At 41.1% G+C, this 18,292-nt stretch overlaps 1 protein-coding gene across 1 annotated transcript in view; it reads left to right on the forward strand.

The window, feature by feature from the left end:
* The window catches only part of GRID2 (glutamate ionotropic receptor delta type subunit 2), a 1,023,637-nt gene that overhangs the window by 690,606 nt on the left and 314,739 nt on the right, over positions 1-18,292 (forward strand). Inside the window, exon 8 of the mRNA XM_073340701.1 lies at positions 14,590-14,709. Coding sequence (XP_073196802.1) covers positions 14,590-14,709 — 120 coding nt within the window. The remainder of the gene's footprint in view (positions 1-14,589; positions 14,710-18,292) is intronic.

The following is an 18,292-nucleotide window of genomic DNA, read 5'->3' on the forward strand; positions in this document are numbered from 1 at the left end:
ACTGAGCAAATGTGATACTGCAGACATTGATGGAAAATAAATATGCAACACAAGGATGTAATGTTTACAGTCATTTTTGTGTGCATGCCCACACTTTAAAAAGGAGGATGTTTTTAAAAGAAACAGTGAGGATAAATATCTTACAGTGGATTGGCAACCTGGCTTTTCCATATAAGGTCCCACATGTGCTGTAGAAGTGTTGTGTTAAGTAACAATATAAAACATTTGTTCTTGCCAGCGTAAATGGGACTAAGCCATGTTTTAATAGTGTTCCCAAATCTTGCAACAGCTGTGCAAAATTGAAGGCACGATTTAGGAACATGGCTGAAGCACTATTGAATCTTGACAACCGTTGTTCTTCACAGTTTTAACCATGTCAGGACATCACTCATTTGCAACAGGATCTTCTAGCTCAGTAGCTTTATAATGTAGATCATAATGTAATGTTTTCATTTGGTTTGTTTTTGTTTCAAATTAATCCCTTTCCTAAAATAATTTGAATGTTATTACAAACTTATTTGACTGTCTCAGCTATTATCCTAATGACCACAGTAAAACAGAGAGAACTTTGAGGAATCTCTTCACATAGAGAAAATCAAGGAGGCCGTTAAACCAGTGCAATCCTATACATGACCAGTTCCTTTACATGCACCCTCTGCCATGCTGTGCAGCAGGGACAAAATCCACAATACAAACCTAATGGCTTCACTTGCTGGAGAAAGGTAACTAGGCAGGGTAATTGGCCTCCTCCCCCAAATAGTTTTGACTAGGGCTGTTGATTAATCACAGTTAATTCACGTGATTAACTCAAAAATTAATCATGATGAAAAAAATTAATCGTGATTAATGACAGTTTTAATTGCACTGTTAAAAAAATACAATACAAATTGAAATTTATTAAATATTGTGGATGTTTTTCTACATTCTCATATACATTGTATTGTGTTATAATTGAAATCAAAGTGTATATTTTATTACAAATATTTGCACTGTAAAAATGATAAAAGAAATAGTATTTTTCAATTCACCTCATACAAATACTGTAGTGCAATCTCTTTATTGTGAAAGTGCAACTTACAGTTGTAGATTTTTTTGTTACATAACTGCATTCAGAAACAAAACAATGCAAAACTTCAGAGCCTATGAGTCCATTCAGTCCCACTTCTTGTTCAGTCAATCGCTAAGACAAACAAGTTTGTTTTATGTTTGCAGGAGATAATGCTGCCCTCTTCTTATTTATAGTGTCGCCAGAAAGTGAGAACATGCATTTGTATGACACTTTTGTAGCTGGCATTGCAAGGTCTTTACTTGCCAGATATGCTAAACATTCATATGCTGCTTCATGCTTCGACCACCATTCCAGAGGACATGCTTCCATGCAGATGATGCTGGTTAAAATAAATGTGTTAATTAAATTTGTGACAACTCCTTGGGGGAGAATTGTATGTCTCCTGCTGTAGTACCCACATTCTCCCATATATTTCATGTTATAGCAGTCTCAGATGATGACCCAGCACAAGTTGTTCATTTTAAGAACACTTTCACTGCAGATTTGACAAAACGCAAAGAAGGTACCAATGTGAGATTTCTATTGATAGCTACAGCACTCGACCCAGTGTTTTAGAATCTGAATGGCTTTCCAAAATCTGAGAGGGATGAGGTGTGGAGCGTGCTTTCAGAAGACTTAAAAGAGCAACACTGTAATGCAGAAACTACAGAACCCAAACAACCAAAAAAGAAAATCAATCATCTGCTGGTGGCATTGGACTCAGATGATGAAAGTGGACATGCGTCGGTCCACACTGCTTTGGATTATTATCGAACAGAACCCATCATCAGCATGGACGCATGTCCCCTGGAATGGTGGTAGAAGCATGAAGGGACATGTGAATCTTTAGCACATCTGGCATGTAAATATTGTGCAACACTGGCTACAAGAGTGCCATGAGAACGCCTGTTCTCGCTGTCAGGTGACATTGTAAACAAGAAGTGGGCAGCATTATCTCCTGCAAATGTAAAACAAACTTGCTTGTCTTAGCGATTGGCTGAACAAGAAATAGGACTGAGTGGACTTTCAGGCTCTAAAATTTTACTTTGTTTTATTTTTGAATGCAGTCTTTTTTACACAATTCTACATTTGTAAATTCAACTTTCATGATAAAGAGATTGCACTACAGTACTTGTATTAGGTGAATTGAAAAATACCATTTCTTTTGTTTTTTTACAGTGCAAATATTTGTAATAAAAAGATAAATATAAAGTGAGCACTGTACACTTCGTATTCTGTGTTGTAATTGAAAGCAATATATTTGAAAATGTAGACAACGTCCAAAAATATTTAAATAAATGATATTCTATTATTGTTTAATGGTGCTGTTAATCGCGATTAATTTTTTTAATCGCTTGACAGCTCTTGTTTTGACTCCAAAAAGATCCACACAGCAGACAGACTATGTGGGAAAGGGAAACGTGGCTAGGAAGAGAAGTTGCATTAAGTGATATTCCCTTCCACCACATGAATCTTAAGCAGTAAAACATGAAGGAGGTTAATCTGGCTGCATGTTTTGTACACATTAGGCCACAGAGAACACCATGGTCTAGCCAGTCAGTGACAGCATTATTACTGGCTCAGTCACGCTGACCTGGCTGGAGGGAGAGTGCTTCCACAAAGCTGAACAAATGCTGAGGGGTTGACATTTTTACCAGATGGCTCTCTGCTCTTCTGTATGGTTTTATGGTGCCACCTCCTGCTTACTCCATGCCGCCAGCATCAGAAGGAAGAAGTTTCTCACATAATCGAAGATCAGTTATTGTTACATTATCTTCCCAAAACCACGTGATAGCACAAATGTGTTCTAATTATAGACCAGACTCCATTATAAATGAGGATCTCAAAATATACAGAAATATTTAAAAAACAGGTGAATAAGCAGAGACGTACTGTTATGCATACGACTTAAATTCAGAATGAGGACAGAAACAACACCAATTAACTTTATCTGACTGTACGATATATCTTCTTTTCTCCACAATTCCAGCCACTTAAGAACCTGGGCAAATCAACCATAACCCCCACCTTTTTTGGGGGGGTACTGATGCCATACAGACTCTGGCAATGAAACCTGTTTGTCAGCACTGGGAAAGGAAAATGTTGGAAGTGCTGTTGGATGCAATTTTTTAGATATCCTATTTTATCAGAAATGTAGTTCATAGAATCATAGAATATCAGGGTTGGAAGGGACCCCAGAAGGTCATCTAGTCCAACCCCCTGCTCAAAGCAGGACCAATTCCCAGTTAAATCATCCCAGCCAGGGCTTTGTCAAGCCTGACCTTAAAAACCTCTAAGGAAGGAGATTCTACCACCTCCCTAGGTAACGCATTCCAGTGTTTCACCACCCTCTTAGTGAAAAAGTTTTTCCTAATATCCAATCTAAACCTCCCCCACTGCAACTTGAGACCATTACTCCTCGTTCTGTCATCTGCTACCATTGAGAACAGTCTAGAGCCATCCTCTTTGGAACCCCCTTTCAGGTAGTTGAAAGCAGCTATCAAATCCCCCCTCATTCTTCTCTTCTGCAGGCTAAACAATCCCAGCTCCCTCAGCCTCTCCTCATAACTCATGTGTTCCAGTCCCCTAATCATTTTTGTTGCCACCTTCAAATGCTACAGCATTCCTGCCTCATTCCCTGCAAATACCATGATGTTTTACTTAATTTCCTTATTGTCACAGGGCTTACTACTCACCGCTGTGGCACCTTCTTGTAGCTCAGCTGCAGATGAGCTCTCTACCAGTCTGACTCCCCCTCCTTGGATTGCACACCCTAGGGCATCTCTTTCCGGATGTGATTGTTCACGGTTCATGACGGAGTGTGCTCCCTCTTCATGGCTTGTCCCTTCAGATAGTCACTCTAGTTTTTCCCTTCCGGGATATCAAAGTCCCTTTAGATAAACTGTCTCAAGCAGTCTACTTATCCACAGCCAAGGCTGTGCCACTTCTCTAGGTGCTGGTAGAGGAATCCGGGCTCACCCACTCCAGGGACCCTATGTCTAGCAACCATGGTCTATACAATCTCAAACCCTGTTGCTGTTCCCCTGGGCTCCTTCCTACCTTTCCTCCCTATTTTTCAGCCCCCTGCTGGGTCACCACTGGAGTGTCTTCTGCTTACTGTGGCTACTTTACCTCCTCTCAGGTTCTTGCCATTCCCAGTCTGTATTCCCAGGCATGATCCCAGGGCTTATTTTCCTGTAGAACTTCTCCTTGTCTCTTGCCAATTCCCCTCCTCTCTAAGGAGAGATTTCAGAGCTACTGCTGTCCCCATCTTTTTTTGTTTTTTCTGTTGTTTTATGGTACAGCAGACTCAGCATGTGAGGCTATGAGCATCACCTACTGCAGTTTTTGCATTTAAAAAAAAATCTGTATCCTCCTACCCAGTCCTGTAGCATTTGAAAAGCTAAGTAATGCCTTTTTAATTCTACCCCTCTTTCCTGGTACTCTCTCCAATCCCTTCAGACTATATTCTTTTACCTGAAGGGTTTCGGTTCTTCATAGAGAATCTTTCTTTCTATGTCATTCTGCCTGCATTGCTACAGCAGATACTCAACTGTTTCTTGGACTTTGTGTGTATCGCACAATGCATCTTTGTGCTTTGTTTAGTAAATATAAATTACCATTCAGCTCACAATGACCTGTGTGATAGACCCAGACCAGTTCACTTCTTTTATCATAGCTATTAAGTAGCCCATTATCCTCAACTTTAAGATGTATTTCGTAGAACCCGCATCCTTTTTTCCTCTTAGGTCCATGTTTCTTGCCATTCCTTCTTAAGTTCCCTCTTAACCAAGCTTTTGAAGTTCCATTTATTCAGCGGGACTGTTAAATCAACCTCCTAGTTTTTAAGGCATTTTTTGGCTGCTTTATCTGCCATTTTGTTGCCCGGAATCCTAACGTGTGATGGAATCTGCCCTATTACTGTGGTGTACCAAGTTGTACTATCTCTGTAGTTAAGAACAGTATTTTATTGATTAAATCATTCCTGCTTTTTGAGGCTTCCTTCCTAATTGCCATTACACCTGACAAAGAGTCAGATAGGATAGAAATCATAGTTGGGTATACATCCCTTGTCCAGGTCAGTGCCAACAGTGTGTCTGTCAATTTGGCTGTCATAATACCCCAAAATTAGATAGTCTCACAAATCTTTTAATTCCAAGTTCAAGACTATAAAGGGCCATTCTGACTAACTGTGTTGTCATCCCTAGATCCATCAGTGTAGATTTGGCAATGCTGACCTCATTTGCCCTGTACAAACTCATAAACTGTGTTGTTGTCATATTTGACGGCCATGCTCTTCCCTTTGTTTTCTCATATAATTTCAAATCCACAATTGGAGAGACAACCATCCAATCATAGTTTGATTTCACACAATTAAAGATTTTAATTTCTTCTAGACCTTCCTTTTCATCCAAATATTTTTCTCACCTTTTGACTGTTACCCTGTGGGAGTTTGTGGAGCCCTGTTACTTTTTGTCTAGTTAATTCCCAACAGTCCTCATCTATTATTCTAGTATGCTTATCTCCACTATTTCCATTAACCTTAGCCCAAAAGGTCAACTCTAAACTATTTCATCCTTCAATTATTAGGCATTTCTCTGGTTGCTATCTGCAGCACACACAACGGAGTCCTAATATTCATACCACATGCACTTCATGGAGCTTAGGCTTGGATCAGCTCTAATTTTTTTTTAGTGTTGATTGAGAAGCTGAATTAAAGGTTTGGCATCCATAATCTAAAACTGATGCCCCATATACTGTCAGCAACGTGTTATCTGCACCCCAGTTGTTCTCAGCAATACCTTAAGCAGATTTATCCTATCTTTACATTTAGTCTTGATATTATCTGTATGACCCTTCCAAGTTAGTTTGTTATTGAATATAACTCCAAATAATGTAAAATTTTGAACCACCTGTATTTTTTCTGTAAAGAGATATAGATTACATTCTTCCCCAATCTTCCTTTTTGTGAAGATCATTCCCTTTGTGTTCGCAAGGGAGAACATAAATCCCCAAATATCTCCACCTTCTCAAATCCACCTGAGCATCTCGTAGTTTCTCTCCACAGCTATGTTAAGTCTTCTGTGTTTGGCCCGTATAACACAGTCATCCACAGATAGAGTAATACCTATTCCTTCCCCTATATTCTCTGTGAGATCATTAATCATAATGTTGTAACAAGGTTAGGCTGATAACACTCGCCTGTGGAATGCTGTTAGTAAGTTTATAAATATTCTGCAAAGCCACCCCCTACCCTGACTTGTATGGTTCTGTCATTTAAATAGAACCAGAACATTCTTCCTCTTATTCCAACTGCATCTAGTATACAGCAAGCCTTCCCTCTGTAGCATGTCATAGGCTTTTTCAATGTCCAAAAAGACAGCTACCATAACTATCTGTTCCTTGTGATTTTTTGTCTTAATGTTTCTAATCTTACAATATGATCAACTGTGTATCATCCTTTCCTGAAACCACTCTGTACACAGTTTATACTTTCAGTTTGACCAGGTATGCTACTAAACACTTGTATCATTTTCTCCCTAATATTGCCCACATAGAATGTGAGGGCAATAGGTCTATTTGCCTCGGGTCTTATGCCTATTTTGCCAGGTTTTCCTGTTGGTGTAGTCACTGCTTGCTTCCATTCTGACAGTGGTATTCCTTTTCCCCATGTATTATTATGTAATTTCAATCAAGCTCCTAAACTCCCTTCCGGTAGGTGCTTAAGCATTGCATTGTATATGCTATCTTTACCTGGAATTGTACTTTTACTTGTGTGTGTAGCATTTTTTGAGTCCCTGCATGCTGAAATTTTCTTTTAGTACACCATTTATATAATCTACCCAGCTATATAAGAACTCTCAATTTTTTGTTCACGCTTTACTTTGATGTGTATAACTACTAACTTTTTGGAACTCTTGAGCTAAAATGTCTGCTTTTCCTAAGTTAGAACTTTTGACTTTATCATTTACTATAAGACCAAGTAAGTATAAATTTGTTTTTACTCCATACACCATTTGTTTTTAACTTTTCTACATCTCTGAAACCTTGAAATCTTTGTTCATTTTCCCACAGTACTTTCTCCAAGTCTTTCTTTGCCTTTTTAATTCTTTGTCAACATAATTAAGACCTTCCTTTATAAGTACACAGACTCCTCCTCTTGTATTTTTCTGTCATGTCTGACTACGTCGTATCCTGAATTTCTAAACTTGAGGTTTCTCACTAACCATGTTTTTTGTACACCTATCACATCTGATCTGTTTTTTTTTCCATTTCAAAAACAGTGCTCCTTAATTCCTGACCATGTGTAAATACATTATGTGCATTCCAGCAAAAAAAAAATAGAACCATGTTGTTTAAATACATTACCTTCATTTAAAATTGCAGTAATACGGTCTATTGAGAGAGTGCTTATATACAAATATTTATGTGCCGCTTTTGTTATAATTTTTATTCTTTTAGTTGTCTTCCTTGTATGTAAAGAGCAACTAATCACTTCTGTCCTAAATACGATATATTTCTCTTTGCCTACAAGCAGTACATCTTCATCTGTTCCCCTTATTTTACCTTTCCTGCCCTGAACTGTACTGCTGTTGTACCAGTAGCTGTTCTCCCTCTCTGGTATTTTCCTCTTTCTCCACATTCCAGTGTAAATATCTTTTGGTAGCTTCTGCATAGGATATTTTATGGATAGTTTTAATGTTCTCTGTGTCTCTAGTTCATTTTGCTGTAGGCTGCACTGTGCTTATCTCCACAATTGCTGCAGTTTAGGTTCTGTTTCTTCCATACAGTTCTCTCACAAGTGTTCTGCTCCACATCTACCACAACTCATTTTCCCCTTACAGACAACTGGCACATGCTCAAACCTTGGAAATTTATAACATTTCAAAGGGGTCGGGATATGTGCTTTAACCCAGTAGCATTGATATCCTATATTAACCTAATAAGGCAGCGTTTTACCTTTAAATGTTGTTCATATGGCCTTGAATGGTTTCTGTTCTCCCCTTTTCCTGTTTATCGGTTGCTTAACCAACAGCAATTGGTCCTCACCTATATCCCTTTCAATTTTATCCTCAGTCATCCCTTGTGAAACCTCATACCTTACTCCTCTTTCTTCTGTCACACACTTAGGTAGCTGGCAAATTACTTTTATTTTCCTTAGTAGTTTTAAGAAGTTTCACAGACTGTTTCTACTTTGCCTAATCACAGTGTAAGCTATGACTGCGTGTTGCGGCGAGGGGCTGGTACTAGCTGGACAAGGAAAGTGAAATGGGAGCTGGGGGGTGGAAGGGAGATTTAGGACTTGGGGTGGAGGGGCTGGGACTGGTTGGACAAGTGGACTAGGAACTGGGTAAGGAAACAAGTGGGGTGGGGAAGCCGGTTTTAGGGGTTACAGTGCGATTGGATGAGGGAGGGGGGAGGCTGGGACTGGTTGGACAAGGAACCATCGGGGAGACTTGAGGCCACGTCTTCAGTAGAAACGTGGCAGGGGCACAGCCACAGCACTTCGGGATGGACACTCTTGACAGTGAGACAAGGCGGTCTCCCATTGCTGTCGTAAATCCACCTCCCCCAGAGGTGGTAACTAGGTCAACAGAAGAAAAATTCTGTCAAATTAGTGCTGTCTACATGGGGAGCTAGGTTGGTTTAAGTACTTCACTCAGGGGTGTGGATTTTTCACACCCATGAGTGATGTCACTGGGTTGACCTAACTTTTTAGTATAGACCTGCCCTGAGACTGGATGAGGAGCCTGGGGAGAAAGACTGGAATTAGGAGCTAAGGAGGAAGAGGAAGGAGGATGACTAGAGACCAGGAAGAAAGGGAGAGAGACAGATTGAATGAGGAGCTTGGAGAGGGAAACTAGGACTGATTGTGCAGGGAGATTTCTTGGGGCCCCCAGGACTGTGAGTCACCCTGTTACCACCTGCCTACAGCATGAGGAATCTTCCCTGTGTCTTCCTAGCACAACCAGCTTATCAGCCATTCAAGCACCCTCCTCTGGGCTACATGAGCTATGTCTTTGCCTTGTGGGTTGACAAATGATGCACCGCAGCCCCCTGTCACCTGTGGTATTCAGTCCCTATCAATAGATACCCACAGAAATCCCAGATCCTCTATTCTCAAAGTTAACCAGTTTCACCTTAGACCATAGCTCCTGTATTGTGCACAGCACTTGAGTTCAATTATAAAACAAAGGACATTTAAGAAAAAACGGAAATTAAAATAAAAATCAGTTAAGATAGGAACAACCATACTGTCAGACCACTGATTTATCTAACCCAGTATCCTGTCTTTCCAGAGTGGCCAATGCCAGGTGCCCCAGAGGGAATGAACAGAACACTTCATCATGAAATGATCCATCCCCTGTCATCCATTCCCAGCTTCTGGCAAACAGAGGCTAGGGACACTTGAGAGCATGGTTTTGCATTCCCTGTAAGAAAGGATAACAAATGGTTACATATAAAACAAAATTGTAACACACTTTCTAGAGACTAAACTTAACTAACAAGGCATTCCCCTAGCTCCTACAAAATAGCTTACCACAAATAATTTCCCCAGTTATTCAATAAGATTAGCTGAGACCTCTTCTCATAAAATCAAGCTCAAAGGCCGCTTGTCCCCACAGATTGAATGTTTGTATGTACCCCAGAGATAGTTCTAAAAGTTCACTGTGTTACCCCTAAACAAGATAACTCCTGCTGTTTCCCTCATCCTATTAATTTCCTGTCTTTGAAGATTTTACAATCCTTCATTAGCATTTGGCTCAGTGGATGAATGGATGCCCATTGTGAACCATACAGTACTCCATTTGCATATAACCAGCCGGAGTGAGGGAAGCGTCCATTCCCCCTTGTCTGCCAGGAGTATGTGGATTATTGGGAATGGGCGTCAGGGGATGGATCACTTTATGGTTACTTGTTCTGTTCATTCTCTCTGGGGCACCTGGCATTGGCCACTGTCGGAAGACAGGATACTGGGCTAGATGGACCTTTGGTCTGACTCAGTATGGCCATTCTTATATTCTTATTACCTTTTGGTGATCTGTCTGTCTTAACTCTTAGACCTAGGGAATGTAATTTTAGCATATATACATAACTCCTTAAATATCTATCACTCCTATATACTTCTTGCAGTGATTAAGAGGAGCAGTATGACACAGTCTTTCATTAGAGTTCTTACATGAATGATGTCATCAAGAGGCCCCAAGTCATAAAGACAAAGACTGGGAGCATGTGATCTGATAGAGTGTGGGGGGGAGAAGAAACAGGAGTGGGACAGAGACAGATTGGCAGGGACAGGACAGAAGGGGTCATGCTTGAGGAAAATATTACGAGAACTTCTGCCCCCTAGATAACACCACCCTGCAGATCTTGGAATGGAGTGATGTTTCCTGAAACTCACCATTCCCCTGCTGTCAGCAAATATCAGTGAAATCTACTGGCAATGCGTGAGTCTGATCCCCTCAGTGTTGGTCCACGTAGAGATGACAAGCTATTATTGCTATCTGTTCTTCATTAGCTCAAAAGTGCAGAGACCTGTGTCAGGGATCTAAGGTTGCACCACTGCTGATGATGTGTGGGTGTTGGTATAATGCCTCGTGATTGATTTTCTGTTTTCTCAGCCTGCTTTTTTAAAAGCACAGGAAATTAAACAAAATAAAAAGAACAACGTTTGCCAAGTCAAATACTCAGTCTTTAATTACATGATCACATATATTTTTTCCATAGAACCCTTGCCTCATTTAGAGCACAGGCTGGACCTGCCCTGTGGATGAATAAGGGTTGTGTAGTAAAGAAGACAAGTGTGTATAGGACCCTTGCTTCATCTGTTGCAAAAGATGGAATGCATCTCGGAAATGAGGCAGAGGTCTGTAATAAGAGAAGGAATGGTCTTATGGTTGAATACTGCCCTGGAGAATTTGATTCTGTCCCTGACTCTGCCACAGATTTCCTATGTGATGGTGACTAAGTCACTGAAACCAAGCTTTCACAGGTGGTCTTTGTGTGTTCCTCATTTTCTAGGAACCCTAGAGTCAGTACTGCTGAGCACTCTGCTGCAACTGAAGCCAATGGGAGCTTTGCTTTGAATATATGAAGTGAGGTATAGTGCTAAGTACTCTGAAAAAACAAGTCCTAGGTGTCTCAGACTGGGCACCTAAAACTAGCGGATGCTTTTTACCTTAATCTCTGCTTCAGTTCTCCATCTGTAAAACTGGGATAGTGCTACCCGCTCATTCCACAGGGGTGTTTTGAAAATAGTTTCATTAATGTTTGTGAAGCAAGTAGATGCTGTAATGTTGAGCATCACAGAAAAAGCCAATGAGAAAATGAATAATTTGTCTTCAGAGTAGGGTTTGAATAGTGTACAGTAATTAAGGTCTAAGCCAGACACTGAACAATAAAGATAAAACAAAATATTGACTAGCTGCTCATTAATTGAGCACTGTGCATCCTGTGCACTGAATGAGGCAGGAGTGCTGTGATAAAAATAGTATGTGATCACATAATTAAAGACTGTATCATAATGTATTTGCACAAAGAGGTCAAATTAAGGTTGCAGAGACAACCTTAACGCTGATGTTTCCTAACTTTTGACTGTTCGGCTTTGCAACCTTAATAATTTTCTTTTAATTGACTTTTGGGTGTCATTTCCTAGGATTTTTTTTAAAAAAAGCAAAACAGAAAAAGAGGAAAAATAAGCACACATAAATTCCATTATATGGCATCATATTGAAGTCCCTATTATTCATAACAGAGGTGGAAACGTAAGATCCACCACTTGAGCTAACAGAGTAATTAATAGCAATAGTAGTTTGAGATCCTCAATGTGGACCAGTTTGAGATCCTCAATGTGGACCAGCACTAGACTGGGCTTTCACAGTGGGTGACTCAGACATTTGCTTATAGCAGAGAAATGGTAACACTCAGGGATGTTGGGTTGTATTCTAGGCTCTGGCGGGAAGTATGCTTTAGTAGGAATATACTCTTCTTCCCTGTTCCCTCCAATATGTCCCTGTCCCAGCCCTGTCTCTTTCCCCACCACTGGCTTCTCATCTGAGTCCCATTCTCCTCACATTGTCCATGCCAATCTGCACTCCTCAGGTCTTCTGATCTCAGTCGCAGTCTCCTTGCTCAGTAACTCCTAGCCTCATGCCCTCCAGACTCTCTGTCCTTGCCTCCTTACTCAGCCAGTCTGTTTCCTCCTTCACACCCTGACCTGTGTATCTTCCTCTTCACCCCACCCTCCAGTGTCCAGCTGCCTCTCCCCACATCTGTGTTACAGGGAAAGTCTGGGTTTGCCTCTGTAGCCCTGGGCTGGAGGGAGAATGCTCAGTCGCTCTGGTGGGGATGGTCAGTGTGGTCAGCACTAGGAGAGACTCGAGCATGCTCCGTGAGGATGGAATCTTTGAAGATTTTAGCTGCTAAACTCTATAATTTAGCTGAATTTGGCCAACTTTTCATGGGGCAAAGGCACATCCATGACACAAAGGGCATGCATGCACACACGCTGCCGAATTTCAAGTCCTTATTCCAAAGTATGGACATTTTCCAAAAAATTTCAACCTGAGGCTGATAGCCAGCATGGAAAATTTCAATCCAAATGGTTTGTGTGGCAGAGCTATAAGCAACTGAAAACAAGGTCTTATAATGGGAAGTGTTAGACAGCCTTAATAATAGGCAGTGCTCCCAGCCTTTCCTATATTTCTTCATGTTGTTATAATATTAAAATTTGAAAAGAGTGAACATTATCTTCACTTCCCCTTTCTGTGAGTTAAAACTATTCCTGAGTTCCAAAATTTGTTTCCATATCTGGATTTTCCCAAAACTTAAGATGTTTGGATGCAGTTTTTTGACCTCCACTTTAGCAGGTACTTATAGTCAGTTATGTACCTTGTTGGAGCAGGGCTTTGTTTTGCCGCATCCATAGTTCATATCCCCTGAGTTTCACTTTGAATTTTTGACTTCAAATAGTGAAACTCCAACTGAAAATGCAATCAGAACTGCGAAGTCTCATCTTATTTTTTGAAGCAATACACAAGATTAGCAGAGTTGCCAGTTGGAGCCATAAATTGGCCTGTATTTGTTCACTACGCCCTCAAAGCACTTTTTTAAAAAAACTGGCCTTAGAATCAACTTTATAGCGAAACTAGAAATCAGATGAGTTTCCAGGGGTTTAAGATTTCAATGTACATATAGACAGGTTTCAGAGTAGCAGCCGTGTTAGTCTGTATTCGCAAAAAGAAAAGGAGTACTTGTGGCACCTGTGATGGGGCAAGGCCAGATGGCTATGGAAAAGTAGTGGGAGATAGATATATTAGCTCCAGGCTAAACAAATTCCTGGTACCAGGATAAGTGAAATGGCAGCTACTCCAGGTCAGTTAAGACACCTGGGGCCAATTAAAAACTTTCCAGAAGGCAGGGAGAAGGCTAGGTTGATTGGGACACCTGAAGCCAATCAGGGGCTGGCTGAAACTAGTTAAAAGCCTCCTAGTTAGTCAGGTGGGTGTGCATGCCAGGAGCTGTGGGAGGAAGTTGCGCTGTTGGAGAGGCTGAGCAGTACACACCATATCAGGCACAAGGAAGGAGGCCCTGAGGTAAGGGTGAAGTGGAGCTTGAGGAAGTAAGGGCTGCTGTGGGGAAGTAGCCCAGGGAATTGTACATGTCGTGTTTCTAAAAGGTCAGCTACCATAGCTGATACTATTAGGGTCCCTCAGCTGGAGCCCGGAGTAGAGGGTGGGCCCGGGCTCCGCCCCACCCCCCACCTTTGTCCCCTGATTAATCACTGAGACTGGGAGACAACAGAGACTGTGCAAGGAAGGATAACTTTTCCTCACCTCCCTCGCTGGCTTATGATGAAAATGGCTCCGTAGACTGTGACCCTTGTCTCTAGAGAGAGAAGGGTTACGTGGAGGGTCACAGTGAGCCTCTGAGGCTAGTGAAATCTGCCAGGAAAGGCGGGACCCACGGAGGCAAGGACAGAGCTTTGTCACACACCTTAGAGACTAACAAATTTATTTGAGCATAAGCTTTCGTGAGCTACAGCTCACTTAATGCATCTGATGAAGTGAGCTGTAGCTCACGAAAGCTTATGCTCAAATAAATTTGTTAGTCTCTAAGGTGTCACAAGTACTCCTTTTCAATGTACATATAAGCTTTTCTTATTATGCAGCTCTGGGTCAGCACAGCTTTAATAGGACGCTGAACCTTATATGTGGTATTGAATTATCTCCTAACATATACTTCGAGTGTACCTATGGTATATGTAGCATTTTCATCTCTAATCCTTCCCAGTAAAGATTGATTGCTTCACCTCTGCTGTATTGTCACCCCCATCTGCCTTTATCAAAAATTGCCTGAAAGTACAGTCCATAGGCAAACTGGCCCTGTTGCGGTTCACCTTCTGCTTCTATTTCTGTATGTTCTGCAAAGCTAGTCCCAAGTATGTGTATATATATACACTGTGTGTGTGTATAGATATATACTATATGGTTTATTTGGATACTTTTGAGTTTTCACTCCATCATCTTTATTTCTATCAGGGTGGAGTGAATGGCTTGACTGGAGAACTGGAATTTGCCGAAAATGGGGGGAATCCAAATGTCCATTTTGAAATTCTAGGGACCAATTATGGAGAAGATCTTGGCAGAGGCATCCGCAAGGTGAGACTTGATACATTGAATAAGAGTGTAATTTTTGCATGATTTACAGTGTATTTTCTGTCCAAACAGCCAAGTATTTGATTGCAAATGATAAAACAGGCTGTTAGACTGAAAGAAGAACACAAGTGGAAGAAAAGTCTTAAACTTCTGGGTAACCTGCTGGTTCTTTATTGCAAGGAGCCTTACAATAGGTTATGTTTAACAGGGGAGTCCAATTTAATAATGCAGAATATGTTAACTTGTTGTTAGTCCTTCCCAAAAGAGCAGTGAAGCCTGTTCTGTTACAGCTACAACTGCTTTCCAAAACAGTAAATTTTACATTGAAATGCTTTCAGAGCAGCCAGTCGTACACCACACTGCATAAGGTCTGAACGAGGCACTATGATTGTTAGATGAATAGAATTCATAGCTATAGAAACAGAAAACCTACTGCAAAATAAAGTATTATAGTACTTCAGTATCTATTTTTCTTGTAATAAGCAGAGAATGATTTAGTAGAAATGATGTTTTATACCATAGCTCTCTGTGATGGGGTCACTACTCACCACCACTGGCGCCTCCCGCTGGTTGCTCCAGGAATTAGCTCTTGTCAGCTGTGGTGCACCCTTGGCGTGTGGTGTCTCGCCCGTTGTCTGTTCTGCTGCCCTGGGACCCACGTTGCTCCCCGCTCGGCAGCATCCTCTTCAGGACATTGCCCTCCAGCACTGCCATCCCACTCCAGTCTCACCCCCTTCAGGGGGTGGGGGGTTGTTAACAGCAGTCTTTCAGCTTGCACCTCCCTCAGCGGCCAACCACAACCCCAAAGTCTAGCCCCTTACTTCAGGAGCAGGTTGCAGTCTGTCATGGCCAGGTGCAGTTTAAAGGTGGAAGGGGGAGACCCAGGCCCACCTGCTACTCTGGGTCCCAACCCAGGGACCCTCTAGCAGCAGCCTCTCTGCCCTCCTTCTCTCCCTTCTTGTCCAACTATGTTCCCTGGGCCACTTCTCCTTTGGCCCTTTGCACCTTCTTGACCCTTCTTAGCAGGGCCACAGCCTGCAGGTAACCGGGCCGAAGCTCCCCAGAGCCTGCCCAGCACTGCTCTGTCCAAGATGCTAGCTCCTTGCCAGCCAGGGAGAGACCACCCTCTCCTCTGCTCGGCAGCCTTTATATAGGACCCAGCCTGGCCCTGATTGGCTTCCTCTTCCTTGGCCCTGATTGGCTCTCTACAGGCCTTTGTCGATTGACTGCTGGTCTGCACAGCCTCTCTGGCCTGTTCCAACCCTTTTTCCCATGGGGTGGGGCAGTTGCCCCACCACACTCTCCCATAAGAATAGGTACTATGAGTACTAGACAGAAGGAGGCTTCATGAAATACCATGACTCAGATTTTGTTTAGGAGAATTGTTTCAGTCATAAGAGAAATAATTTATCTTGGCACTTGCGTACTGCTACATTTCCTGCAGAGAAAACTCTCAGTGGGTGAAGGTGGTATGAAAGATGATTGAGGTAAATCTTAAGTTGAGATGATGTTGGTGTCTTGTTTTTGGGCAGTTGTTTCTTCCAAGTGATTTGAGGTAGTATATATAAAGAGACCGACACAGTACCTCTGAGGCAAAATCAAGACTTCTTGGGAACGCTCATCCAACAATTCAAAGATCCCCCACCCCCCCCACCCCGAAAGGTAACATTGGGACTGCTTGCTATGATGTACTGGGCCACTTTTTATTTCACATAAGTGAGGGACATGAGGTGGCTAACTTAGAGCAAGAGGATGGAGGAAAATGTTTTACTTTAAGTGTGAATAAAAAAAGGAATCTGGTGACATGTGGAAGTCAATGCATGCTCAGCTATGTTGTTCATCTACATACATACTGTGATAAAAGGTGCAATATGAACCGAGGAGGGGGAAGGTGTGTCCACAATCCTGAAATACAACTACCTGCTTCTCTACATGTTCCAACAATGGAATTGTTATTCTGTTCATGTTCTGTCAAGTTTTGTGTCATCATCTGTGGCTGATAACTTAATGTACACAATGTGTGCAGCTATATCACCTTGAACAGAGATCCTGTCAGATCTCATAAAATAAACAGGGCTGGATCTCAATGATACTTGGATGTGTCCTTGACAGAGACCCTGAGGACCAAACTGTTGGACCTTTCTTTGCTCTCTGAACAATAACCTGAGTCTGATTTAATATTTTATGAACTTGTTTCATTTTATGTATTTAAAGAACTATTTAGTTTTAAGAGCAACAGACTCATCTTTCCTCTGAACATCCAGTTGTCTTTATTTAACTTAATTAGTTAACTTGGACACTTTTTTGGCTGCAAGCATGTCTGCTTGAATATTATGTTCAATTCTGGTCACCCTATCTCAAAAAATATATATATATATATAGAAGAGACCCAGAGACAGGCAGTGAAAATGAACAGATGCACAGAAAAGCTTCTATATGATGAGAGATTTGAAAAGTTTGCAACAGTTAAGTTTAGAGAGGAAACTCATAAGAGTGGGCATAATAGAGGTATACAAAATAATTAGTAGTGCAGAGATGATCAGTTGGGTATTCCTGTACTCTTTCTCATAATACAAGGACAAGGAGACATTCACCGACACTGAAAGAAAATGCATTTAAAGCTGGTCAAAGCAAATACTCTTTCTACCCAGGGCACAATTAACCAATGAAACTTATTGTCACAACATCCGGTTCTGACATTTGGATCTTCTTCTTCTCAATGTATTTTGTGCAATGAACCTTTATAAGTAATATAAATCTCATGTTTTGATGTATAAGCCCAACAGGTATCTTCTTGCAGTTTATAAGAAACTTCCCCTGTGGGCAAATTACTTCATAAATGGTCCATCCTTACACTTTTCTCTGAAGCATCTGATATTGACTGCTGTTAGACACAGAGTATTGGACTAGATGGACTGGTTTGGCATTTTCTATGATTCTCTGTAAATTTGATAATTTATATTTGCAAAGGCCATTTAAAAGCAGTTATACTAATTCAATATAGATAAGGTAAAATAATGTATTTATTAAATTATATTTATATATTTTGTCAAGAGATTTAAGTTAAATGAGGTCTTAATAATAAATCCAATAAAATATCATCCTTTGATACCAGACTTTTACTACTTGGAGCTAGATTTGAGATAATATTTTCATGTGAAACTGTCCAGATCACAACATTGCTCAGTTGAAAGTTTGAGATAATTAGCCAAATTCATATTTATTCTGATTCAACTTGACTAAAATGGTACTTAATGTCCTGTAAACAAACTGTCAGTGTTGAACACACGTCATGAGAATTAGAGGACTCCAATACCTGTGTCATCAGCACACGAATCAAAATGCACTTTGTTTTCTTTTAGAGGACCCAAGCAGAAGCATATATTAGGAACCACGTAAAGCTTTGCATTCCCTTTTTCAGTGGAAGCAACTCCATGTAGCAAGCTGACTGATTTTTCTAAAAAATTGTATTCCATTTTTGGGGGCATTCTATAATTAGCATGTTTTATATAGTTCTAGGGGAGGCTGGAGGGTGAATCTCCCATTGAGTTCAGCGGGGCCAGGATTTTGCAATAAATTAAATGGG

The sequence above is a fragment of the Lepidochelys kempii genome, chromosome 4 (assembly GCF_965140265.1).
Source record: "Lepidochelys kempii isolate rLepKem1 chromosome 4, rLepKem1.hap2, whole genome shotgun sequence".
Taxonomy (NCBI): domain Eukaryota; kingdom Metazoa; phylum Chordata; order Testudines; family Cheloniidae; genus Lepidochelys; species Lepidochelys kempii.